Below are 26004 nucleotides of genomic sequence, written 5' to 3' on the forward strand. Positions count from 1 at the left end.
GGATGTCGCTTCAGTTGCCATTTTTCACAGTAAACGAAAGAGCGACTCAACAAGAGTTGTGGTTGCGCACGCTCAGGAAAACTCTGCCCTCTGGCGTTTTTGCAGAGAATTACAACAAAAAACATCTCACACCACAATGTTAAATCAGTGTATTATTTATTGTTATCATTATTTGTTACATTTATTCAGTTACTAATTTAATTATTTGTGGAAAGTAAGCAGTTACTATCACTAAATACTAAAAAAAACAATTTTCCCAACACCGTTGAGCGCCGTATGCTGATGTACTATTTTGCAGTCTCTCTTTTGGACGCTAGGGGGCGGTAATAATCAGTTAAAGTCGCTGCCATTTCCGATAAAGCAAATAGAATAAGAAGAATATACGGAAGAGAAGTAGGGATTATGGCTGTTGCTTTATAATTGTGAGAAAGGCTGTGTAGTACATGATTTAGCGCGGAAGGCATTTGGATTTATAATAAGCAGTCGGCTGACACGGCACCGGCTCTTCTCATGCTGAAAGCAAACAATGTCGTGGTTCAACCATGTCAGTCCGAGTTCGAATCCGCAGCACCAGCTGTCCGCCGCAGACGGTTTGCGTAGTCCACATCGCTCCACTCTCATGGCGGCACAAAACCGGACTGCTGTCTCTTCTCCCTGCCAGGAGGTCTTCCCCTCGGTCCCTCGGGGCGTCGTCTGCCCCCCGAGTCTTGAGAACCTGACATGTGGGTCAAGTGGAAGTCAGGTTCGAGAACCGGAACCCATCTCTTACGCCAGTCTCCAGGAGCAGCGGTGCGTACTGAGCTGGTTCCAGGGCTGGAGCTCCTCGCAGCGGGAGAGGTTTCTGCAAGATCTGGTGGGTAAAGCTGTACCCGGGAAGGTGTGCACACTACTGGATTCTCTCAGTACTCTCCAGGTAATGGAATCAGAAATAATATGGTCTTAATTGTTGAAATATGAATTAATTATTGCTATTTTTGCATCCTTCCAAGGTGAAGGACCGACTACCCAGCATATATGAATGCCAGCTACGTCTGTGGACTCAGTGGTTTGAGTCTTGGGGAGAAGAAGAGCGGAACCATTTCTTACACATTCTGGAGGAGAGGGATCCGACGTTTGTTGCGCACTTTTACAACTGTGTTGCAGGCACGGCTGGCAGAGATTGAACGTGTTGGGTTTAATATAAAACACATGCAGCTGTGAAGAGTGACATTTGCCTTTTTAATGGACTCCTTTGCAATTTTTTTTTTAAAGATCAGTTTTTGTAAACCAATCTTCAGGGAGAGGACACACACACACACACACACTTCTAACCATTTGCTTTAATACAGACCCATACTTGAAATATATGTCCAATGAATGGCTGCATGATGGGTCAACTCCTTTTATGATGATAAAGGACATTAAAAGTGGTCATTTTTGGTAAACTCACATAAATAAACAAACAAAAAAACTAGCGAGTTTTGTTCTTTTGCGCAATCTGATCCTGTCAAACTAATTTTGCCTAAATTTGGTTTTCATAGATCATTTTTTTTACTTATTACTTTCATATTAATGAGCATGCTCATTCTAAAAATATATTAATTTTCTACCGCTTATCCTCACGAGGGTCGCGGGGGGGTGCTGGAGCCTATCCCAGCTGTCTTTGGCCGAGAGACTGGTGGCCAGCCAGTCACAGGGCACATATAGACAAACAACCATTCACACACATTCATACCTATGGACAATTTGGAGTCGCTAATTAACCTAGCATGTTTTTGGAATGGGGGAGGCAACCCACGCAGGGGGAGAACATGCAAACTCCACACAGACATGCATGAGAGGGGAATCGAACCCGGGTCTCTTTGCTGCAGCCCTGAATATGTTATATTCATTCATTCATTCATTTTCTAACGCTCAACCTCAAAACCCACGCATGCACGGGGAGAACATGCAAACTTCACACAGAGATGGCCGAGTGTGGAATTGAACTCGGTTCTCCCAGCCGCCAATACAATGAATGAAGAATATTGCACTTTCACTTCACCAATAAGACAGACAAGATAGCTTAGCATATATTGGCTCCCAATGGATTGGTTGGAGCATATTTCATGTACAAAATGTATCAGTCTTCAATTGTTTTGTCAACATGTAAGCCCTCCATCATGTAAATAAATATTAGGTTGCATTTAATTAATTACATATATGCAAGAATACTATACAAGAAAATGTATAAGGATAACATGTATGAAATTATTGTGTTTATTTTATTTAACCTATGAATACAATAAAAATACTACATGCTTTGAGGGCCAAAACGTAGCTGGAAAAACAAACCGGGTAGTAATATAAAGCTGCAATGTCAAAGTATCACCAGAGGATGGCGGTAATGCAACATCACGGATACTGGCTGTAGTTAAAATATCACGCGAAGAAGAAGACGCCACAGCTCGAAATACAAGAGGCGTTCATTTCAGCTTCACAACTTTGCCTGGGTCTCGTTTTCCTAACCTGGAGACGTTAAGAAAACTTAGACAAACAAAAACAAATTCAAAGTCCACTTCAATGTAAGTACTGTTTTACGTTTACGTATTCAACTCGTGCAAAGTTATTTCGTATAATGTTAAATATCATGTTTGTGAACCGTGTTTAATTTAGAGAATTCAAGTTTATATGTTATATAAATTATTTTTTTTACGTTAGGACCTTATGAGATTTTGCTTTAATATTTAATGATTTTTTGTGGTAATTGAACATAATTCTATGACATAAGCATGAGTGTCATGAGGGTTACTTAACTGGAACACGCCCTCCCAAAGTGAACTGTGTACTGTGATAGATGACGGTGCACTTTTTTTTTAACTTACGTCCTATAGTGACACCTCGAGTGTGTGGAACTCGAACTTGGCTCATTGACGGCATTTTGTCCCTTTATAAGTATGCCATTTGTGACTTGGATTGGGTGGTCCGAGCCAAATATTGTTGATATCGATACCAGTTGTCGTATCTGTCTAATCGATACTAGCATCATGGCGGTACTTTTAATATTGATAATTTAATTCAGTTCTCATTAATGTTTACTAGATTTTTTTTGCTTCGTTGTGCATATTGTTACATTGTTTATATACTGTATTTATTGTGCATTATATTGTTACATTGTTTACCTAATATACATAATGAAACTTGATAAAATGTTACTATGATAATCTTAGCATAGTAACACAGCATGATAATGCTAAATGTTTATACATGTGTCTAGCCATAAAAATACTTAAATCTTATTATGCTAATGTTAGTATGCTAGCAATTCTAACATGCACATATAAACATGCTAACACTTACCAAGAAGTACCAAGAAGACTAAATATTCTCAATAAGTTGAGAATTTTTTTACTTTGGAACAGTTTGGAACAGAAAAAATGCTAGAATGTTAATGTTTGAATGCTAGCAATGCTAACATGCTGACAAAAAATTTACTATGCTAATGTTAGCATGCTCACAATGCTAACATGCTGATAAAAACTGATTAATTTTTTTTACTATGCTAATGTTAGCATGCTAGTAATGCTAACATGCTAAGACATACCATAATAATGCTAATTGTTTATATACTTTATGTCTAGCTATAAAAATATGGTAGTGATCGGTGTTTACATATGTGTCTACCCATGAAAATAGTTAAAAATGCTAGTATGATAATGTTAGCATTGCTAGCATGCCAATATTAACACGGTAACACCTAGCATGATAGCGCAATGTACTGATAAGGCTAAATGTCCCAAATGAGTTGAGAATTTTGACTTTGGAACGGTTGAGAAATGTGGAAGTAGTTACATTATCCCTATATTGTTGTTATGATATATATTGTTTATCCTTTGTTGATGATAATATTTGTTTTATTTGCCTAAAATACTTTTATTTGGGATTGTAATCATCATTAATAAATTAACGGAAAAATCATTCAATATACTTGAATATTTTTAAGTGAACCATATCAGTATCAGCAATTGTGTATTTATTTGTTATTGGATGGATACCCATGTCTCTTTGGGTCTTGGGATGAAATGGTGTTCAAATCCCGACATAGCCTGCTGGCTTTGGTTTTATAACACAAAATCACTGAATGAATTAACTTTACATCCATATGACTGATCCTGCAAAAGTTAACCCTGCAGTAATCATAGGTTAAAACATTAAAACAAAGTTTAAGGAAGAACGACGAGGGTGTAAACATTTTTCCCTACAGTTTGACTTTTGTGTGAATTTTCCAGCATGTCTGTCTGATTATGCGGACGTACTTCAGTATAACTCATTCTTAGGGTTGTCTCCACCCGCCCACAGAGAACATGGCTCTCTCCGGCTCGGTGTGTTTGGTCACGGGTGCCTCCAGAGGCATCGGCAAGGGGATAGCGCTGCAGCTTTCCGAAGCGGGAGCCACCGTTTACATCACCGGACGCCAGGAGAAGTCTCTTAAAGAAACAGCAGGACAGGTGAAATCATGAGATTGGTGGGGGGGATCTTGTACCAGGAAGTCCATATTTGGACTAACTATTTCCTCTCCAACGCCAATGTACTCAACCGCACTGAGTCCCTTATGTCGGCCAAGGAAAAGGAAAGCCATCACCATGGAAGTGAAAATGAACTGAAATACAATTATACAATAATACAATAATACAACTACCCACATTTTAAGGTTTATTTGAAAAAAAAAATCCTACACGCTATCGCAACCATACCACAACAAGAGAAAGGACAGGGAGAGTCGGCAGACGCAAAGAAGCTCCATAAACAATACAATTTTTTTCGCAACTCATCAGCAATTTAACTGATTTTCTCGACTCAGGTTAGCGAGAGAGGTGGGAAGTGTGTGCCGGTCATCTGTGATTCCACCAATGGTGAAGACATCGAGAAACTCTTTGAACGTATCAAAGCAGAGCAGAACGGGAGACTGGACCTCCTGGTGAACAACGCTTACGCTGGAGTACAGGTTGGTATAGATCAGGGGTCTCAAACTCAATTTACCTGGGGGCCACTGGAGCTAGGGTCTGGGCAAGACATCAGGTTTTCCACAAAAAAAAAACGCATTTATTAAAAACAGAAAAATATACAAACTTTTTCAGTGCTTTGGTTCCGATTTTCTACAATAAAAGCTCTGATAAAACATTCCACTGTTCTCAAATATCTTCATTTTGATTTTTCTGCACAAAATAAGATGAAAAATAAATAAACAAATCAAGAATAAAGAAAATCAATCAGTAATAAATAAATATAATAATAATAATAATAAAACGGCAAATAATAAAAACTTAAGAAACCACATATAGTTGGTGGGTAGACAAATTATTTTTTTCAGATTAAAATGAACAAAGCATTATTAGAGCCCTGTAGACATGACAAAACACGACTATAGTCACATTTATATATTTTTTTATTTACAACATATTGCGCAACTGCAGGGTCTTGAGACAAATGCTAATTCGCAAACTAGAGAGCTAGCGACCTAAACGGTAGCCTTCAAGTTATTTCCTTTAAACTTAAATAGCCAAAAACGTACCACTTCCACACAGAGAGGGAGGATAACTATTAACAGTTATTTAACCTTTAACATGAACATTAATCAAACGTAATCATTTTTTTCTGGGTACATGATACCATACAGCATCCATATCAAACTTGCGCGGCCCGCACTAACATTAAATTTTCATTCAAACTAGTGTCCTCCGGGCCACATTTGGCCCGCGGGCCGCGTGTTTGAGACCCCTGTTCTAGGGGGATACATGTTGGTCTGTACTGAGTACTATCCGGTATTGGATTAATAATTCTCTGTTACACTTGACTTTAAACAGTCCGCTTGGTTAGCGCACAGACCTCACAGCTAGGACACCAGGGTTCAATTCCACCCTCGGCCATCTCTGTGTGGAGTTTGCATGTTCTCCCCGTACCCCGTTTTCTCCGGGTACTCCGGTTTTCTCCCACATTCCAAAAACATGCTAGGTTAATTAGCGACCCCAAATTGTCCATAGGTATGAATGTGAGTGTGAATGGTTGTTTGTCTATATGTGCCCTGTGATTGGCTGGCCACCAGTCCAGGGTGTACCCCGCCTCTCGCCCGAAGACAGCTGGGATAGGCTCCAAAACCCCCCGCGACCGTCGTGAGGTTAAGCGTTAGAAAATGAATGAATGAATATAACATATTCAGGGCTGCAGCAAAGAGACCCGGGTTTGATTCCCCTCTCATGCATGTCTGTGTGGAGTTTGCATGTTCTCCCCCTGCGTGGGTTGCCTTCCCATTCCAAAAACATGCTAGGTTAATTAGCGACTCCAAATTGTCCATAGGTATGAATGTGAGTGTGAATGGTTGTTTGTCTATATATGCCCTGTGATTGGCTGGCGACCAGTCCAGGGTGTACCCCGCCTCTCGCCCGAAGACAGCTGGGATAGGCTCCAGCACCCCCGCGACCCTCGTGAGGAAAAAGCGGTAGAAAATGAATGAATGAATGGGGCAAACGGCGCCCTTATTTTGAAGGACATGGTCATGTGTGTGTGTAGAGAATGTTTATGTACGGCTAAGACGATATACATTCTCGTATTTTGTTCACTCAGAAATTCCACACAGTCACCGGGCACGAAACATTCCTTATGTTAAAGCCGTAGAATACAACCTAGTGAAAACCACACAAGCTAACCCTGCTAGCTTCCATTTACGCTCTGTAAGAGGAGATACTGCCAACTTACACCGGCGTTTACCGCAAATTCAACCAGTTTCAGTCGCAACGGGATTGTTTAGTGTCTGGCGAGTAAATGCTTCTTCATGATGACGGCATTTCCGTTTTTATCGGTCAATTCCGTAAGTCCGTTAGCGCCCTGGAATAGCAAATAATCTTTGTCTAAATTGTGTCATTGCAGGCTCTGTTTGACAATCAAGGAAAGAAATTCTGGGAGACCGATCCATCTTTTTGGGATACCATCAACAACACCGGTTTGAGGTACTGGGCGCTAGTCATGGATGAACAATTGTACCAGTTCATATTACGACCTGCAATACTATGGAAAAGAGTTGATGATTAATAGCAAGGCCGTAATGAGTAGACGTCGCTAATGCTTAGTGGTAGCCTAAGACCTTTGTACAGCGTTGTGTTACATACATACGTGCGTACGTACGTATCTCTTTCAAGGTTGATTTTGTTATCAGCTTGTCTTAACCTGTAAATAACATCTTCTGTATCTATTTTCCCGATCTGGCAGAGGACACTATTTCTTCTCGGTGTACGCGGCCCGAATAATGGTGGCTCAAGGTCGCGGTTTAATCGTCACCATTTCGTCCATGGGAGGGTTGCGGTATCTCTTCAATGTTCCATACGGAGTCGGGAAAGCAGCGGTACGTTTCTGCTTTCGTATAAAAGTCCAGAGATTCAGGATTCGGGTAACTCAAATTGTGGTTTGTGTGACAGTGTGACCGTATGGCGGTAGACATGGCCGTTGATCTCCGACGTAGAGGAGTGGCATCTGTCAGCCTGTGGCCTGGACCGGTCAATACGGAGCTGATATCGGAGTTCATGCAAGAGGATACGGAACAGAAGATCGATCCCGAGGTACAGCGTTAGATTGCTAGTATACTGTACAAGAAAAACACACATCAAATACTCACTAATTTATGTGTTGCCTGCAGTATCGGGACTTATTTGCCAGTGGAGAGACCACAGAATTTAGCGGGCTGTGTATTGTCAACCTTGCTAAAGGTAGGATTGTTATTGTTTATACTCTTAAGGCGCCATCAGTTGATTCAAATCCTCTATCACTAGTGTTGTACATTTCATTATTCTGCTTATAAATTCATTCATTCATTTTCTAACGCTTAACCTCACGAGGGTCGCAAGGGGTGCTGGAGCCTATCCCAGCTGTCTTCGGGCGAGAGGCGGGGTACACCCTGGACTGGTGGCCAGCCAATCACAGGGCACATATAGACAAACAACCATTCACACTCACATTCACCCCTATGGACAATTTGGAGTCGCTAATTAACCTAGCATGTTTTTGGAATGGGGGAGGAAACCCACGCAGGGGAAGAACATGCAAACTCCACACAGACATGCATGAGAGGGGGAATCGAACCCGGGTCTCCTTGCTGCAGCCCTGAATATGTTATATTCATTCATTCATTTTCTAACACTTAACCTCACAAGGGTCGCGGGGGTTGCTGGAGCCTATCCCAGCTGTCTTTGGGCGAGAGGCGGGGTACACCCTGGACTGGTGGCCAGCCAATCACAGGGCACATATAGACAAACAACCATTCACACTCACATTCATACCTATGGACAATTTGGAGTCGCTAATTAACCTAGCATGTTTTTGGAATGTGGGAGGACAGCTGGGATAGGCTCCAGCACCCCCGTGACCCTCGTGAGGAAAAGCGTTAGAAAATGAATGAATGGAGGCTGCACGCCGGTCGTGTGGTTAGCACGCAGACCACACAGCTATGAGATGCAGGTTCAATTCCACCCTCGGCCATCTCTGTGTGGAGTTTGCATGTTCTCCCCGTGCATGCGTGGGTTTTCTCCGGGTACTCCGGTTTCCTCCCACATTCCAAAAAAACATGCTAGGTTAATTAGCGACTCCAAATTGTCCATAGGTATGAATGTGAGTGTGAATGGTTGTTTGTCTATATGTGCCCTGTGATTGGCTCCAGCACCTCCCCCCCCCCCCCCCCCCCCCCCCTTGTGAGGATAAGCGGTAGAAAATGAATGAATATATATATAAATTCGTGTTGCTTTACAATATATCACAGTGGCAAAGTTGCATGGTAGGGCTTATGAAAACTGAGGTTTGACTACATAAGAAAAACTTCCAATTATTTAAAAAAAACTTGTTTTCACCTGCGTTGCGATTTGTGCAACAGACAAAAACCTGATGTCGCTGACTGGGAAAATTCTGATGACCTGCGACCTGGCCAGGCGTTACGGCATCCAAGATGTTGACGGTGAATCACGTTTGAATAACACAACATTTTTAAAAAGTGTGCTGTATTTTTGAATCTATTCTTATTTCCAGGGCGAAGCATCGCTGATTTTACCTCCCTAAAATTCCTGCTGACCCAAGTCCCGTACGTCTCCTGGCTCTCATCTTTTGTCCCGTCATTCATTAGAGTACCACGCTTTTTGCTCCCCTTGGCTAGTAACCACTTCTAAACTATTCCGATACTACAGTCATCACCGACGCCCCCCAGTACTATCAGAGTAAAACTTGACTTTGAGTATGACCCACGTGGTTGACACATTTCTTACGTACATTCCATGCTTCTCACTATTATTCTACAACTTCAAGTGTTCTGTATTGCACTGACAAGCCTGGACTGAACATTTTCATATATCACACATTTGCATAAGATAAGCTAACTGATTATGGCAAAAAAGTTAAAGCAATGTACAAAATCACATGTCAATGTTATATTTTTTTGTCCTGTATTTATAATAACAAAAGTATACACGTGACCTGACTGTTGCTGTTACACAGTACAGTTTGCTTTTGGATGAATAAAGAAATGGAAAGCTATTTATTTATCTCATTTTCGACATAGATTGTAGATATTTCTGTTTCATTTATAGTTCTTTGTATGACTGGGAAGTTTATTCAGTAGTATTACCCAATAATGTTGTGGATTTGGTAAATGAAGTAGAACATTCCTGCAGGATATGTAGTTCTTTTAAATATTTAGTTTTAAATGAAAGATTAATGAAGCTATTTAATGCAGTGGAGCTCATTTTTTTGTTGTCCGCGATGAGATCTTTTTTTGCATTCATTGAAATATTATGTTGGCACAGATAGTTAATTTAAATTTAATTATGGGGGTGTCCAGATTTTTTCCACCAAGGGCCCACATAGGGAAAAATGAGAGGATGCGAGGACCAATTATGTAAGGATGTTATATGTAATTTAAGTAAAAACTGCATCTCAGCTTTGTCATATAGATGAAAAAGCGTATTAATAATGTCAATTTTGGTATTTGTTTCTTCTTAATTTTCCTAATATTTCAACTTTCTTCTTAATTTTTGTGAATTTTCTTGTAATATTAGGACTTTATTTATTCCCATATTATATTTTCTCCAACCTAATTTCCCAATATGTGTTTTGTTTGTTCCACATAGTAATAAGAAAATATTAAATCTTGTAAAAAAAATTCTCATGAGTATACAACTTTTTTCCCCTCATTAATTTGACCTCATTCTAGTAAAATGACATTTTTGCTGTTATTTCAACTTCCTTTTTGTTACTTTTCTTCTCATAATTATGCCTTTTATTTATTATATTTAGACTTTATTCTCATGACATAACTTTTAACTCAAAATGACAATTTTATCATATTTTTTTGTTAGAATATTATAAAGTTATTCATGTCAATTGTGAGTTTTTCTTGTTTTTTTTTCCTCTCTGGATATTTTGACTATTCTTATAAAATGACTTCTGATATTTACTTTTTTAATGTTGTTATTAAATGGTAGTTTTAGAATGTGCTGCGGGCCGCAAATGGCCCCCAAGCTGCACTTTGGACACCCCTGTTTTAGGTAACTATGAAGTTTTACAAGGAAATGCAGTCAATGAAGAATAAATTTAAAATCTGATGAAATATGCAAAGTCTTAGCTCCAGTTTGTCATAATATTATTGTTATTATTATTGAAATTTTGCTTATGCTACTGTATTGGCATATCAATTAAAAAATATGTTCTCATGATCGCTGCTGTTGTGATTTCTTTTTTAACATTTGCTAGTCATCCCTGAACATACAATATCTGACACATGATGTTTACTCCAACCCGAGTTGCACATCACTGCCACATGCAGCACGAATGATAGCGACTTGAACAAGGTTCGATACCGTGTAAGGAACAAATGTTATCACTTTTTGGTCCATGACAAATCGACTTTAAAGAATGGCCTCCACTGGAATAGCATCCCGTCAATCTCGTGCGAATGCCTCCTGGACGCCTCCCTGATGAGGTTTTCCAGGCATGCCTAGCAAGGATGAGGCCCCCCGGGGCAGATATCGGACATGCTGGGGGGATCATGTCTCACAGCTGATCTGTGGAACTGGAAGAGTTGGTCAGAGACCACCAGGATATCTGGACTCTCCCCCAGCGAACCCGGACCCATATAATCACAAGAAATTTGATGGATTACCATTTCATTTTGGATTTAATCTTTCTATTTCTGTTTTTTTTAATGTCCTTCATGTTTTCTGTGTACTGTGTCCGTGACTCATGCAGGTATAAATACCGACTTACACTCAAGATCGACTTACAACGCGTCATCGGAACGGACCTCGCTCATAAATCGAGAACCGCCTGTTATACCTGTCAACATCTCCATATGAAAATAAGGGAATTTTTTATGGAAAATAAGCAAAAACACGTGTGTTACACCGCCAGCTACAGTTGTCCTGTAAATCTCTTTGTGATTTCATTTGCATGTACGTACATACACGGGTTACGATTCTAAATATATTTTTAAAACGTTTTATGCAAATTTTATGTAAATTGATATACATTTTGGAAAAACAGGCCATTATTTTATTTAAAATATATATATACACTTGAAGGTCTATTAGTGTTTATGTTGTTTGTTGCAAGTGGCAACCTGTCCATGTCATTCGACGGACCTTGAACGCCCCATGGTACATACACAGGTTACGATTCTAAATATATTTTCAAAACGTTTTATGCAAATTTTATGTAAATTGATATGAATTTTGGAAAAACAGGCCATTATTTTATAAAATATATATATATACACTTAAGGGTCTATTAGTGTTTATGTTGTTTGTTGCAAGTGGCGACCTGTCCATGTTGTTTGACGGACCTTGAACGCCCCATGGTACATACACGGATTACGATTCTAAATATATTTTCAAAACGTTTTATGTAAATTTTATGTAAAATGATATAAATTTTGGAAAAACAGGTCATTATTTTATTTTAAAAATATGTATACAGTGTTTATGTTGTTTGTTGCAAGTGGCGACCTGTCCATGTCGTTCGACGGACCTTGAACGCCCCAGCTAACTTTCTCCCACTCTGCAGAGACACTGCGTTTTCCTCCATTTTCTTTCACCTCATATTTGCTCCCAAATGTACATATTACGCGCTAACGATGAATCTGCGCGATCGATCGATAGCGCTGTGCCCGAGATGGATCCATCGTTAGTGCACAAATCGATCGATTTCTGCGCTCATGATGGATATAACTGCGTTGCGCTGGAGACCGATGCTTTGACAATACGCTAACGATATAATAACAATTGTTGATCTGTTAGGGGTTAGGGTTCACACTCCCCCCCGCCGAGAACGGTAACAAAGATTTGAAATTTGCATGCATCGACTTCTTGTTGATTCTTGTAAAGTAACAACGTTCAGCACTGCCATCTGTTGGCATCTAAACAAACTATCTCGCATACGGGTGAGATGTGATAAACTGCTCCAAAATGTCCTGAACATTAAACCTGTGTTTTCATCAACATGTCGGCAATTAGTGTGTATAACTTTATGATTTGTATTACCTTCATTGTGCACTTTATATGCTCTTTTGTGCTTTTTGTTGTCCGCTTCCGCGGCTGTAAATCAGGAATTTCCTCTTGTGGAACTAATACAGGTATATCTTATCTTATTTTATCTTATCTTCACCGTTTGCGTTGCCGCTGGAGCATAATGGAGCCTTAAATGGAGCCATATATCTTGTATATATCTTGTTAAATTGTCTTTTTTTTTTACTCTACTTTTATATACTTTTTTTCTTTTTAAACTTGACTACTGCACTGAAAGGTGAAGCTCTCCAATCTCGTTGTACATCTTGTATAATGACAATAATACCATTCCTTAATTGTGCCTGGTCTTTTCTGCAGTTGAGTAAATAAACCCTATGTCGACTGTACATTGAAATACTGCATATATATGTATTCTGATGATATTTTCTGTGTATCTTATGAGAGGTATGTGTGGCCCACATCTGATTTGGCATCACAGCGTGTTTGGAGAGTTTTTTTTTTTTTTTTTTGGTAGCCCACTGCCACACTATGTAATTTAAGCAAAAACTGCATCTCAGCTTTGTCATATAGGTGAAAAAGTGTATTAATAGTATCTACATGGGTACTTTTTTTTTCTTAATTTTCCTAATTTCTCAACTTTCTTAATTTTTGTGAATTTTCTTGTAATATTAGGACTTTATTTATTCCCATATTATATTTTCTCCAACCTAATTTCCCAACATGTGTTTTGTTTGTTCCACATAGTAATAAGAAAATATTAAGTCTTGGGAAAAAAAAAAAAAAAGATTCAGCAGCTCCCCATAATATGAATTTTTTAAACATTTTTTTCTCATGAGTATACGACTTTTTTTCCCTCATTAATTTGACCTCATTCTAGTAAAATGACATTTTTGCTATTATTTCAACTTCCTTTTTGTCACTTTTCTTCCCATAATTATGCCTTTTATTTATTATATTTAGACTTTATTCTCATGACATAACTTTTAACTCAAAATGACAATTTTATCATTTTTTTGTTAGAATATTAGAAAGTTATTATAATTTTTTCCCCCCCTCTGGATATTTTGACTATTCTTGTAAAACGACTTCTAATATTTACTTTTTTTGTAGTTATTAAATGGTCGTTTTAAAATGTGCCTCGGGCCGCAAATGGCCCCCAAGCTGCACTTTGGACACCCCTGTTTTAGGTCAGAAGAAATTGGATGGATTACCATTTCATTTTGGATTTAATCTTTCTATTTCCGTTTTTTTAATGTACTTCATGTTTTCTGTGTACTATACATGTCTACTAATGACAATAAAGGCCATTCCATTCCTTAATTGTGCCTGGTCTTTTCTGCAGTTGAGTAAATAAACCCTATGTCAACTGTACATTGAAATACTGCATATATATGTATTCTGATGATATTTTCTGTGTGGCCCACATCTGATTTGGCATCACAGTGTGTTTGGCGAGTTTTTTTGTTTTTTTTTTGTAGCCCACTGCCCCGGATTTGTTGTACAGACGCCTCCTCCCACCAATGTGAAGCCTTCCCCGGCAGCCTGGCACACCCACCCCGCCGAGGCCGTGACAGGCAGTTGGGCCTCGCTGGGCTTCCTGGTGTGCAGCTCCGCCTCACAACTCGATGTGGCCGGACAGTGGAAACACTTCTCAACAGAACAAAAGCGAGCGCGGACGGAGCAAGTCGTCGTCGCGGCGGAAGGAGACACACTCTCAGCCGGGGAATACAAAAGCCGTCTTTAAAGCGGAGGCGACCGGAGCCGAAGTCCCGACAAACTTGGTCGCCGTCGGATGTGCGCGTCGTTGTCCGTTAATCCTGTTTGGTTCTCGGTTGAAAATAAGCCAAGGGTCAAAGCCGACAGACGGACGGAGGGACGGACGGGCATTGTGTCCACGGTCTTTCCTCTCAACTTCGGCCATTTAGAGCCGCCTGGAACGAAACGGAAACTGGGGGTTTCTTCGTTTTGTTCGCTCACATACGACCCCCCTCCCCGGAGCGAAGACTTATTTTTTATATTTACGGTAAGTTTCTTTTTTTTTGACGATAGTATCGGACTGTGTGTGCCGAAGAAGTGCGCCAGTGCAGTCAAGCGTTTTACTTAGTACGCCATAAAGGGGGCAGAGGCACCATTACCATTGTTACTGGCACTAGCAACTTTTTTTTAGCTTTACACCCAAATTGAAGAAAATATCCAATTAAACGTTTTTGTATGTTGAGATAAAACTACATATATTAAAAAAAACAACCACCCGTGGGTGGGTGATGTATTACATCACCCCCTATTTGTTCCAGTAGGTCACGAATGACGAATGTTGTGGTATTAGGAGTTAGCTACTCATTTCAAGCTAAATACACAATTTCTTATTGAATATGTTTATTTAAGTTCATTTTTATCAGATTTACTGGTTAGTACTGATTTATTGACATAGTTTATTGACTTCAATTGGAGTTATATTAGTTATTCAATGCACTGTTAATGCTTGAATGTAAGTTCTTTTGTGAAGTGGTTTTACCTGTTGCTTAACATATATTTATTTTTTAATGGCGGTGATGAGAAATTTAATTAAAATCGGACTCTTTTTCTACATTCGCAGGTTCTCGGCTGTACGCCATCGTGAACGGGCTCTATTTATCTTTAGAGACTTGTGGAAGTGGAACAAAGCCCGACAAGAAAAAGGGGTGAGAACGTAAACCCGTGAAGGTTTTTTTTTTCTTTTTTTTTCTCATGGATGTTCATTCCCCAATGCTCCCACCCTTTTGCGACCAAGTCCCCCGCTCACACAAAACAAAAGTCAGCCCACCACCACACTTTGGGGGAGGGGAACCCAGTCTGGACCGGGTATACGACTCGTTTCAGTGGGAGTTCAGAATAAGGAGTTCAAAGTAGGAAGAGGGGGGGTGGGGAGGGGGCAAACAGCTGTCCGGTAACTGACTTCAACAATGAGGGCGAACTGAAACTTCTTCAAAAAATTAGCATACTGATTTTTTAGCGTGATATTTTTAGCTAAAAAATATCCTGTTTCTTCCAGGTTGTAAGAGACCCTCTACTTCCATCGACCAGATGGCGACTTATGAAGAACAAAATGGAAAAGTTGGACTACTTGCCGCCAAGAAATTCTTGGACGTCAAAAGGACGAAGGCCGCGTGCGAAGATAATAAACGTGCCGTCAAGGATTTGCACCATTCCTCCACTTCGACTGAAGGCAACCCGGGCTCTGCGCCCAGTTTCACTACCAACCACAACTCTGTTGTGTGCTTGCCTCTCGTATCGGAGGAACTCAAACTGGTGTGGACGCATTCTGATCAAACCAGTGAACTTGACTCCATCCCAGAACTGGTCCAAGCCTTTAACTTGTTTCCATACCCGTCGTCCCTGGAGGTGAACACATTAGCCCGGGTGTGTTCTTTGCCCTTGGACAAAGTCAAGGTGTGGTTTATGGTACAGAGAATCAAATACGGTATCAGTTGGTCATCGGAGGAGATAGAGGAGACGCGTCAGAAGCTATCTGTGCCATACTCCTTTGACGACGCCTCTGAAATGAGCGAGGAAGCCAAGGTCGTCGAGGATAAAGATTCAGAAGTCGAGGACGTTTACCCCAGTGTGACTCCTAAGAAGAATAAACCAAAATGCGAATCACCAGATTCTTACAAACCAGCCAAATCAACATCGCCGTGTTTTATCTCAACGCTGCCGCCTCCTCAGGATTCCTACTTCTACCGTCCGCCAAGCGACACGCCGTCAAGTACTGCTGCCGCCACCCCCGCTGAGGTCTCCTTAGATCTTTCGGTGTCTTCCCCGCAACAGCATCGCCACGGGCGCTACAAAAAATCCAAAGCTCAGCTCGCCGCGCTTCGGAAAAGCTTTTTAAGAGAGAACTGGCCCGCCGAGGTGGAGCTTCGACGTTTGCAAGAGGAGACCGGTCTAAGCCGAAACGACATCCGAAAATGGTTCAGCGACAGTCGTTACCAGCTAAGAGTCGGGCGAGGAAGCCTGGCGGCGGCGCAGGGTTTTTCTAATCACACAACAGCGGGGGGTAAACAAGAGCAACAAAGCGAACCTCTTCCGCTTACGACACAAAAATCTCGTCATTTCAGCGCAGGGAAGGTCCAGGAAGGAACCCGAAGCAACGTGATCAGCAATTCACATTTTTTCCAGACCTTCTTGTCTCATAGTCTTGAGGCGTTTGGGGAACGGGACCTCGAAGCGGAGGGATATGAAACGATCGAAGACTTGTCCGGTGACGGAGACAGCCTCAAAGACGGGGAACAGAGCGAAGAAGAACCGTTGCAGTTGACTAAACCCTGCAAGCCTGATCAAGACGCTCCTCCGCAGGAACTTCCCGATGTATTCAGATCGTCTGCTTCCTCCTCCCCCTCCGGAACGCCGCCGCTTACAACATCACCATATAAACAGCCCCCAAACGGCATCACTGCGTCAAAGAAGTCGGCTCACTCGGCCGCAGGCCATAACCAGCATCACTCGACGGCGTCTACATCTGCTTCCCGGACATCTGCCGGAAGACCGAGGAAGACTAAGGAACAGTTGGCTTTGTTAAAGCAGCACTTCTTACTCTGCCAGTGGCCCAAGAGCGAAGACTACACAGAACTAACAAAGATCACGGGCTTACCACGAGCCGACGTGATCCAGTGGTTCGGGGATACGCGTTACGCGGTTAAAAACGGACAACTGCGATGGGTCAAGGGGGTCCGCGACAAGTTCCTGGCAGAACTCGCCGCTCAGCAAAGTAGCGCCGCTTTAACCAACGGCTCCGCTGCGTCTACGAGGGTCGCGGGTAGCCGCAAACGCAAAGCTCAAGCCAACGGAAGCGCGGCGGATTCCCCGAACGTACAACCGTTGGTTAACTATTTCCTCTCCAACGGTTCGCTCAACGAAAAGGATCTTGACACTCTATGCAATAAATCCAAAATGAGCTACCAGCAAGTGCGAGATTGGTTTTCAGCTCAGGTCGTTGGGGAACCCGATCAAGAACCCGTTGTTACAGATTAAAACAACGAATGATTTGTTGAAATCATGCTAACGAACTACTCGTTATGTCGTTTCTACCAGCAAAGCTTAGTTGTTGACTTGGTTTTAATATTGCTTTATTTGAAGCATGATTGTAACATTTTAGTCTTCCAAGCACAAAACCACAAAAATGAAGGTTTGTGTGTGTGTAGCAGGTGTATTTACTTCATTCTCTGCTTATCCTAATATATTTGAAAACGGATGACTTTTTGCAGCCTGCGTTCATGTAAATAGTACATAAACTTGTACACTGGTTTGATATATTTTGTATCCCTTTTTTTTTCCTTAGAATATCAACTGCAGAATAGCTAATTGTAGCGGCGATTTAAACTGCTGGTTTGTTTTTGGTACCTAGTACAGTGGACGGAGACGTTTTTTTTTTTTTTTGGACGACTTTTGCCACTGTTACCGCTTTTTTGTGTAAATCATTCCTTGATAACCCCGCCGTTATATTCCTGACACAGACATGCACACTGGACATTTTTTTCCTTTTTTTGAATTTGACATCTTGCACTTTGCATTTGGAGCCTGCTGCCATTATGTTGAATAAGTCCAATTATTTCATGTACTAAACACTGTCCTCCTTAAACCTGCTGTTTGTTAACTTATACAGGTTTAGATTAAAAGAATAAGTTACAACCTTTTTCCATTCGATTCGCAGTGTTTTTCTAAATGCATTCCTTTGGTTCTCTGAGCTATTCTGGTGGAAATACGCTACACCAGCGTTGTCCAAAGCTTGGTGACATTTGTTTTTGGAAGTTACATGGCACATTCTAAAACTTAAGAGAATAAAATCATAATATTCCGAGACAAAAAAGCTGTAGGTTTCTAAGAATAAAGTAATAATGTCAAGTAAAAACAATTAATATATTTTTAATATATTATTTTTTTAAATTATTTTATAATATAATATTTTTAATAGTAAAAATAATAGAATAAATGAAAATGTTAAGGTGGCACGGCGGTCGAGTGGTTAGCGCGCAGACCTCACAGCTAGGAGACCAGGGTACAATTCCACACTCGGCCATCTCTGTGTGGAGTTTGCATGTTCTCCCCTTGCATGCGTGGGTTTTCTCCGGGTGCTCCGGTTTTCCTCCCACATTCCAAAAAACATGCTAGGTTAATTAGCGACTGCAAATTGTCCATAGGTATGAATGTGAGTGTGAATGGTTGTTTGTCTATATGTGCCCTGTGATTGGCTGGCGACCAGTCCAGGGTGTACCCCGCCTCTCACCCGAAGACAGCTGGGATAGGCTCCAGCACCCTTGCGACCCTCGTGAGGAAAAGCGGTAAAAAATGAATGAATGAATGAAAATGTTATTTTAGAAAATTATATTTTTTTAACATTTGGTTGCTAAAAAGTTATATGTCAAGAGTGAAGTCATACTACAAAAATACTACACTTTTTCAGGTAAAGTAGAAATATTAAATAATTTTCTAAAGTTCCCGTATGAGATTTTTGGAACATTTAGTTGTGAAAAAGTTTTATTATTCATTTTCTACCGCTTTTCCTCACGAGGGTCGCAGGGGGTGCAGGAGCCTATCCCAGCTGTCTTCGGGCGAGAGGCGGGGTACACCCTGGACTGGTGGCCAGCCAATCACAGGGCACATATAGACAAACAACCATTCACACTCACATTCATACCTATGGACAATTTGGAGTCGCTAATTAACCTAGCATGTTTTTGGAATGTGGGAGGGAACCCAAAGAGAACATGCAAACTCCACACAGAGATGGCCGAGGTTGGAATTGAACCCTGGTCTCCTAGCTGTGAGGTCTGTGCGCTAACCAACTCGACCGCCGTGCCGCCCGTTTTAATAATAAAACAAAGTCAAAATATTATGGGAATAAAGTCAAAATATTCCAGGAAAAAAAATGTAATTAAGGGAGGGCTCATACTAATAATGTGTTTTTTCACCCATATCATAAAGCTGCTGTGTTTTCTTTAAATTTATGCAACTTCTTAGCATATCTATATGGTTTTTACAAAATGTCAAACATCAAAACTGCCCTGTCCATTGTTGGGATTTTTTTTCAGTTTGTACACCCCTGTTCTGCACAATTCAGTGTGCTAAGAGAGCATCCAGCAATACTAATACATCGGGCCTCATTTAAAATACTTTGTCCTAACTAGTACTGTGCACATGGCCTGAATTGCGTACAGTATGTCCAACTCTTACGGATGGAAAAGGAACACCGTGAAGAAACCAAAGAGCAGTGGGATTGTGTGACTGTTAAATTAGTCAACAGAAACCAACATTGTGAAACCAGCAAGTGAGGTGAAACGCTTTCGGTATCCTTGTTGCCTTACAAAAAAAACGTACGATGGAGTATTAGGGCCACGTTGGAAAATAAATAATCTGAGATGTTGAGAATAGAGTTGTAATATTAGGTGTCATAGTGTTACACGTGTCTGATGTGACTTTTTTTTTTTTTACTTTTTTCTCAAATTTATGACCTTATTCTAGAAATATTTTTTTCCATGTGGCCCTAATAATAATAATAATAAATTGTAATACAAATAAAATATAAATTGTAAACAAAAAAAACCCTGCTAACGACTTGCCTGCAAGAAACGGTTTAAGTCGGCCCAAATGTTGCAAAAATGATGTTTCTCACCTTGTTGGCGGGCTGATAGAAGTTGGTGTCCCTTCAAAAACATAAAAGGCAATATAGGATGAACATATTGAATTTTGAGTGTCTACATTTTAATGACGACAACACTTACTGTGTATATGTTGAAGAAGAGAACTGCGGCTAGAAAGAGAAGTTGCTGATCCAGGAGTCTGAGAAGCACATATTAAAAAAAACATCTTATTTTCTCCAATAGTTGATTTAATGTGGAATGAGATTTATGGTAATATACAGTTCCCATAATAATTATTCAACCCACATGATAAAGTGCAAAATGAAAGTGGCCTTTTATTGTGGCCAGACAAGTATTTACTGTGTTGGAGGAATGACTGATGGCTCTGTCTCTGATCCACTCTCTGGGCTCTGCTGAACCAAAGTGACTGAAACAGACATATTTATCAATTACAACATGTGATCCAGCATGGGTGTCAAACTTAAGGCCCGGGGGCCATAATCCTTCTATGTGACCCACGGAAATAGGCCTGGCAATAATGCATGCACAATAATGAAATTTAAGTTGTAAATGTACGAGAATGAAGTTGTAAATTGACGGAAAAAACTAACATTACGAAAATAAAGTCAAATATTTAATTTACGACAATAAAGTCTAAATATTATGAGACTAAAGTTGTGCATTTACAAGAAAAAAAAAGATAAATTTACAAGAACAAAGTAGTACGTTTGAGAAAAGAAATGGCAAATTTACAAGAATAAAGTCGTACATTTACAAGAAAAAAAAGTCTGAACATTACGAGAATAAAGTCATACATTTACGGGAAAAAAAATTGTACATTCACAAGAATGTAAAAGAAAATAAATTTTAAATTTATGAAAAAAAAAATAAAGTCGAATATTTATGAGAAAAAAATGGTACCTTTATGATAATAAAGTCATAAATTTATGAAAGTAAAGGTAAATTTATTAAGATTTATTTATAAGATTTATAAATTTATAAGAATAAAGTTGGAAATTTACAAGGAAAAATTGGAAATTCATGAGAATTTTTTAATTTTAACATTAGAGAATAAAGTCATGCATTTACGAGAAAATGTTTTATAAATTGTAAAAAAAATTGTAAATTATGACTTTACAACCTTATTCTTGTAATATGACTTTTTTCTTGGAAATTTACAAGAAAAAGAAAAAACGTACATTTTGAGAATAAAGTCATAACATTACAGCAATGCCTCAAACACACAATAGAGTTTTTTCTCAAATTCATGACTTGATCTTTATAAATGTAACTTATTTTCTTATAAATCTACAAATTCATTCTTGGAAATGTAAGACTTTTCTCAAAATCTCTCTTTTTTTCTCCCCCAATGTGTCCCACCATCTTAATTATAGCAATATATATAGCAAAAAATTGTTAATTATGACTTTACAACCTTATTCTCGTAATATTATGACTTGTTTCTTGGAAATTTACAAGAAAAAAAACGTACATTTTGAGAATAAAGTCATAACATTATAGCAATGCCTCAAACACAAAATAGAGTTTTTTCTCATAAATTCATGACTTGATTTTTATAAATTTAACTTATTTTCTTGTAAATCTACAAAATCATTCTTGTAAATGTAAGACTTTTCTCAAAATCTCTCTTTTTTTTCTCCCCCAATGTGTTTCACCCACTTAATTATAACAATATATATAGCAAAACATATTCAAAGACGTCCACTACAACATACCTCCTGGGTCTTAAACGACTGGTAACTGGCGAGAGAAACAAATTCAACAGATAAAAGGAATAACATACAAATGAAGTGAAACATGTGGGAAAATTTTACACACAAAATGGATAGTGTAATGCGTTGGAATATTTCCTGGCTAATTACAAAAAAAATGGCTAAAACATGCAGCGATACGGGACTGAGTGGGATTACCTGGAGAAGTGACACCCACAGGGAGAGACACCCTCTGAACGCTGTACACGAGACATTTGGTTTTATCTTACATCCTCTATACAATTCCTACAATGGGACATTTATTTTTACCCGTTTGTTTGAAACGGTCCCGGAGAAACCTGTGGAGAGCATCCAGTGTGAAAACTTTGTGTGTATATTGTATGTATGTGTATTTTTTTTTCCACATACCCTCCTCTGCGAAAGAGGTTTTTTCAGCTCTTCCATCTCTCTTTTCAGCTCCATGTTTTGCCTTTTTAAATCAGCGTTCTGGCTTTTCATCTCAGCGAGTTGCCTTTGGGAAGAACATTGTCAGCATCTTCTCTTGAGGATCAACTAAATATGTGATTAAAAAATAAATAAATCACCTGTAACTCTGCTTGGTGACTTCCTTCAGGCGGTTTTCCAGTTCAGTTGACTTGTGTTTATAGTGCGCCGTCACTCTCGCCATCTGCGTTTGCTGAAAATCTGCAATCTGAGGAAATATAAATATATATAAATATATATAAATATAAATAAATATAAACCTCAACACCCACAATGTATTTATACCTCTTTTGTTTTTTGCAAGAGTGGCTGAAAGAGCTGAAGATACAACTCCTCACTAATGGTTTAGGCATGAGAGCAATTTCAATGCCATAAAAACAGCCACTAGGTGGCAGAAGTGCATCATAACAGGAAGGAGAAGCACACATAACAGGAAGAGGAAGAATAAATATGCACTGTAGGGACATATTAACACACATGCATGTGCACACACATAATTCAGTTCCAAATATGAAAATTTGTAAATACATAATTTTGATGGAAGTGTGTCAATGTGAAGGCTACGCTTGAAATTTATTTTTTCACAAAAAGCTGTTTTTCTCCTTTTTAGTCAGGAACTGATATTTTCCTGAAACTTACCTACTTTCTACTGCTGATTACTAAAGAACAGAAAAAAGTAGAAACAAACTTTTTTTTCTGATGAAAGATGCAAGTGCACGGCAAGTGGTTAGCGCACAGGTAGGAGACCAGCGTTCAATTCCACCCTCTGGCATCTCTGTGTGGAGTTTGCATGTTCTCCCCGTGCATGCGTGGGTTTTCTCCGGGTACTCTGGTTTCCTCCCACATTCCAAAAACATGCTAGGTTAATTAGCGACTCCAAATTGTCCATAGGTATGAATGTGAGTGTGAATGGTTGTTTGTCTATATGTGCCCTGTGATTGGCTGGCTGGCCACCAGTCCAGGGTGTACCCCGCCTCTCGCCCAAAGACAGCTAGGATAGGCTCATCACCCCCAGCGACCCTTGTGAGGATAAGCGGTAGAAAATGTATGAATAAATGAAAAGATGTGAGTCTAATCCTTCTTTTGGTAGGTTCCATGTTTGTATAGGCGTAGAACACAATATTCTGTGTGCCTTAAAAAGGTCAGTCAAAATGGTCTAGAATGGCCGGAAACTTATGACAAACTTAGAACAGCAGGACGTATGTAACCAAACCATGGATATGTTGTCCAGCCGGGACTGCATGAGCTTCATGGGATCCTTGAAAAACACCATTTCCTGTGGCTTCATCTTAAAAAAAAAAAAAAAAGCAAGGCTGTTAAGTTGCACAAAATCTGCAAATAATTGACATTTAGATGTTTATTTATTAGGGATGCGTCAAATGATTGGCCGTGAAAAGGCCTGTATTATTGCAGCATAATGGAACGAGCTTCCCCCGCTATTTTCTTGGCATAAATTTCTAATATTATGAGGACAAATTATTTAATTTTAGTAAATATTAAAGAAAAAATATATTTTTAAATACTTTTTTTACTAAATTTTTTTTTAAAATTATAATTAAAATTTTATATAATAATAATATAATTATAATTTCTATATAATTATAATTTTAAAAGTATTATGAAAAAAACATTTTTTTAATATTAAAAAATGTTTTTTAATAACATAATAATAACATAATAATAATAATAATAATAATAATAATAATAATAATAATAATGTTTTTTTCAATTTCAATAAAAAATATATATTTTTTATATAATTAGAATAATAATATAATTATAATTTATATATAATTATAATTATAGTATTATGAAAAAACATTTTTTTGAAAAAGTAGGTTGGGGGAAAAATTATATTATGGGAATAATATAAGAAATTGTATTAAAATTGATAGAATATCTTTACAAACTATCAAAGTGTCAGTCGCTGTAAAAAGGTGGGACACCACTGGCCTGGAAATAAGGTACAGATTAATCAACTTAGAGAACAATTGTTTTCGTCTCCATAGCAAAACATGTAGCATAGCCCACTCCTCGCATATGCTTTGGGGAGAGAAAGAGTCTATCCCCCCCAAAAAAAGAGGACCACCACCCATTTACATGACCTAATTTCTTTTTACAAGCAAATTACAGACACATTTGCCTCTCAAATCAGGTAAACTGGAAAAACAAGGTCCTTAAAACCCCACCAAAAGCCGCATGTGTACGTAGAGTACACTAGTGACTGAATCAGCAACAACACGGGATCCAAACCTGATCTGTGATGGGCAGATAGCTGCAGCTGGCTCCACATACCACACACTGATCTGCAGGGGGGGAAAAGCAGACTGGTGTTACCCGGCCATCGAACGTTTCCAGAGCAGGCAAAAGCCTTACCGGATTGAATGCATGCTGCACAGATGATGTGACCACAGCTGGCCACTGCGAACTTTGACCCTGTCTTGGTGAAACACTTGTTACAGTGGAACCACTCCATTGGCGCTCCTTTACGTGCGCTTCACTGCAATCAAACACAATTTCAAGCGGTATATTGGAACCTCTTTACTTCTACAGGTTCTGTAAGATATCAAATCTTACATCAGGGGTGCCCAAACTTTTCCCACGGACGACCATTTTGATACTTTGACAATTTTTTCCTTGTTTTATGTACTTGTGAAAGAAATGCAAATATTTTTGTGAAAATATTTAATATTTTTACTTATTATAAAATTACAGCGGTTTTAAGTTTTCCAACTATTTCAAACTTTCAACAAGTACATTTTCTTTTTGTAATTCTGACTTTATTCCCATATTTTGATTTCATTGTTGTGCCAAAACGTTATACTCTGCAAAAAAAGTGAGTTTCTCATAATAGTGCAGCTTTTAAAAATGTTTACAACCTAAACACTCTGAATATATTCTTGTAAAATTACTGCAGATGTTTTGTTTTCTTCTAAAATTGTGTGATGGGCCCAAAAAACAAACCGCCACAGGCCAGAAATGACACAGGACCGCACTTTGGAAACCCTTAGCTCTATAGAGAACATAAGAGCTTTAAAATGTCACTTCTCAGCATTACTTTTTTTGCTTTCTACACATAACTTGAGTTATGTGTATGATTTGATTAAACCATTACACTGAGCGTATTAATACAATTGGCAAGTGGCTAAGTATAAAACACTAGCATGCTATTAATTATTCACAGGTGTTTACATAGTACCGCCCAAAAACGTATTTTATGGGTTCCTAATTATATAAAATACTGTTAGAGAAAACACACTTGAGTAATGATTCACATTATTCACATTACCTGCCTCAAAAAAGCTCAGAAGTGGACAGTTGTCGGCAGCTAGCTTACTCGCATCATAGACAAGCCGTAGATAGCTCCGCCCCCATCGGGCGCTGAGTCTTACCTTAACGTCGCCGCCATACTGGATGTGTCAAGGCTGCGCTGTAAATGAATACAAGTAAATAAAAAACTACTTATAGCGCCTTTTCTATAAAGCGCCTATCGAGAAAAAATTAAATTCCTCTCGTTTATACATTCACACACGCACCAATATACCCAAGAAACAGGCTGTTACAGCGCAGTCTTGACATCCAAAATGGCGGCGACGTTGACGTATAGCAGCAGTGGACAAACCCACTCGATGCGGCGGCTACTTTTGATTCGCACAAGCTAGT

At 39.2% G+C, this 26004-nt stretch overlaps 4 protein-coding genes across 5 annotated transcripts; 3 read left to right on the forward strand and 1 right to left on the reverse strand.

Moving 5' to 3' along the window:
* Positions 1-365: 365 nt before the first annotated feature.
* Positions 366-2184, forward strand: c3h14orf119 (chromosome 3 C14orf119 homolog). Its single transcript, XM_058068128.1, has 2 exons — positions 366-913; positions 990-2184. The coding sequence occupies exons 1-2, from the start codon at positions 527-529 to the stop codon at positions 1161-1163; spliced, it is 561 nt and encodes a 186-aa protein (XP_057924111.1). The 5' UTR covers positions 366-526; the 3' UTR covers positions 1164-2184.
* A 195-nt stretch (positions 2185-2379) lies between these two features.
* Positions 2380-10750, forward strand: dhrs1 (dehydrogenase/reductase (SDR family) member 1). Its single transcript, XM_058068124.1, has 9 exons — positions 2380-2543; positions 4318-4466; positions 4820-4963; positions 6883-6962; positions 7222-7354; positions 7428-7568; positions 7646-7715; positions 8873-8953; positions 9025-10750. Exons 2-9 carry the CDS (start codon positions 4323-4325, stop codon positions 9159-9161), a joined length of 930 nt encoding a protein of 309 aa, XP_057924107.1. The 5' UTR covers positions 2380-2543; positions 4318-4322; the 3' UTR covers positions 9162-10750.
* LOC131126007 (RING finger protein 212B-like) lies at positions 3976-25968 on the reverse strand. Of its 2 annotated transcripts, none has more exons than XM_058068127.1 (14): positions 25878-25968; positions 25635-25771; positions 24718-24841; positions 24595-24647; positions 23555-23629; positions 22443-22549; positions 22267-22369; positions 22168-22196; positions 22057-22097; positions 21862-21886; positions 20486-20552; positions 20267-20324; positions 20158-20188; positions 3976-4445 (listed from the first exon to the last, which is right to left on the reverse strand). In XM_058068127.1, the coding sequence occupies exons 3-14, from the start codon at positions 24815-24817 to the stop codon at positions 4418-4420; spliced, it is 717 nt and encodes a 238-aa protein (XP_057924110.1). In that variant the 5' UTR covers positions 24818-24841; positions 25635-25771; positions 25878-25968; the 3' UTR covers positions 3976-4417. The 2 variants fall into 2 exon arrangements, with proteins under 2 accessions (XP_057924110.1, XP_057924108.1); XM_058068125.1 differs by having other exon boundaries at positions 25631-25771.
* Positions 14077-18180, forward strand: homeza (homeobox and leucine zipper encoding a). Its single transcript, XM_058068123.1, has 3 exons — positions 14077-14532; positions 15106-15190; positions 15541-18180. The coding sequence occupies exon 3, from the start codon at positions 15573-15575 to the stop codon at positions 17517-17519; it is 1947 nt and encodes a 648-aa protein (XP_057924106.1). The 5' UTR covers positions 14077-14532; positions 15106-15190; positions 15541-15572; the 3' UTR covers positions 17520-18180.
* Positions 25969-26004: the final 36 nt, after the last annotated feature.

The sequence above is a fragment of the Doryrhamphus excisus genome, chromosome 3 (genome assembly GCF_030265055.1).
Source record: "Doryrhamphus excisus isolate RoL2022-K1 chromosome 3, RoL_Dexc_1.0, whole genome shotgun sequence".
In the NCBI taxonomy this organism is placed as follows: Eukaryota; Metazoa; Chordata; class Actinopteri; order Syngnathiformes; family Syngnathidae; genus Doryrhamphus; species Doryrhamphus excisus.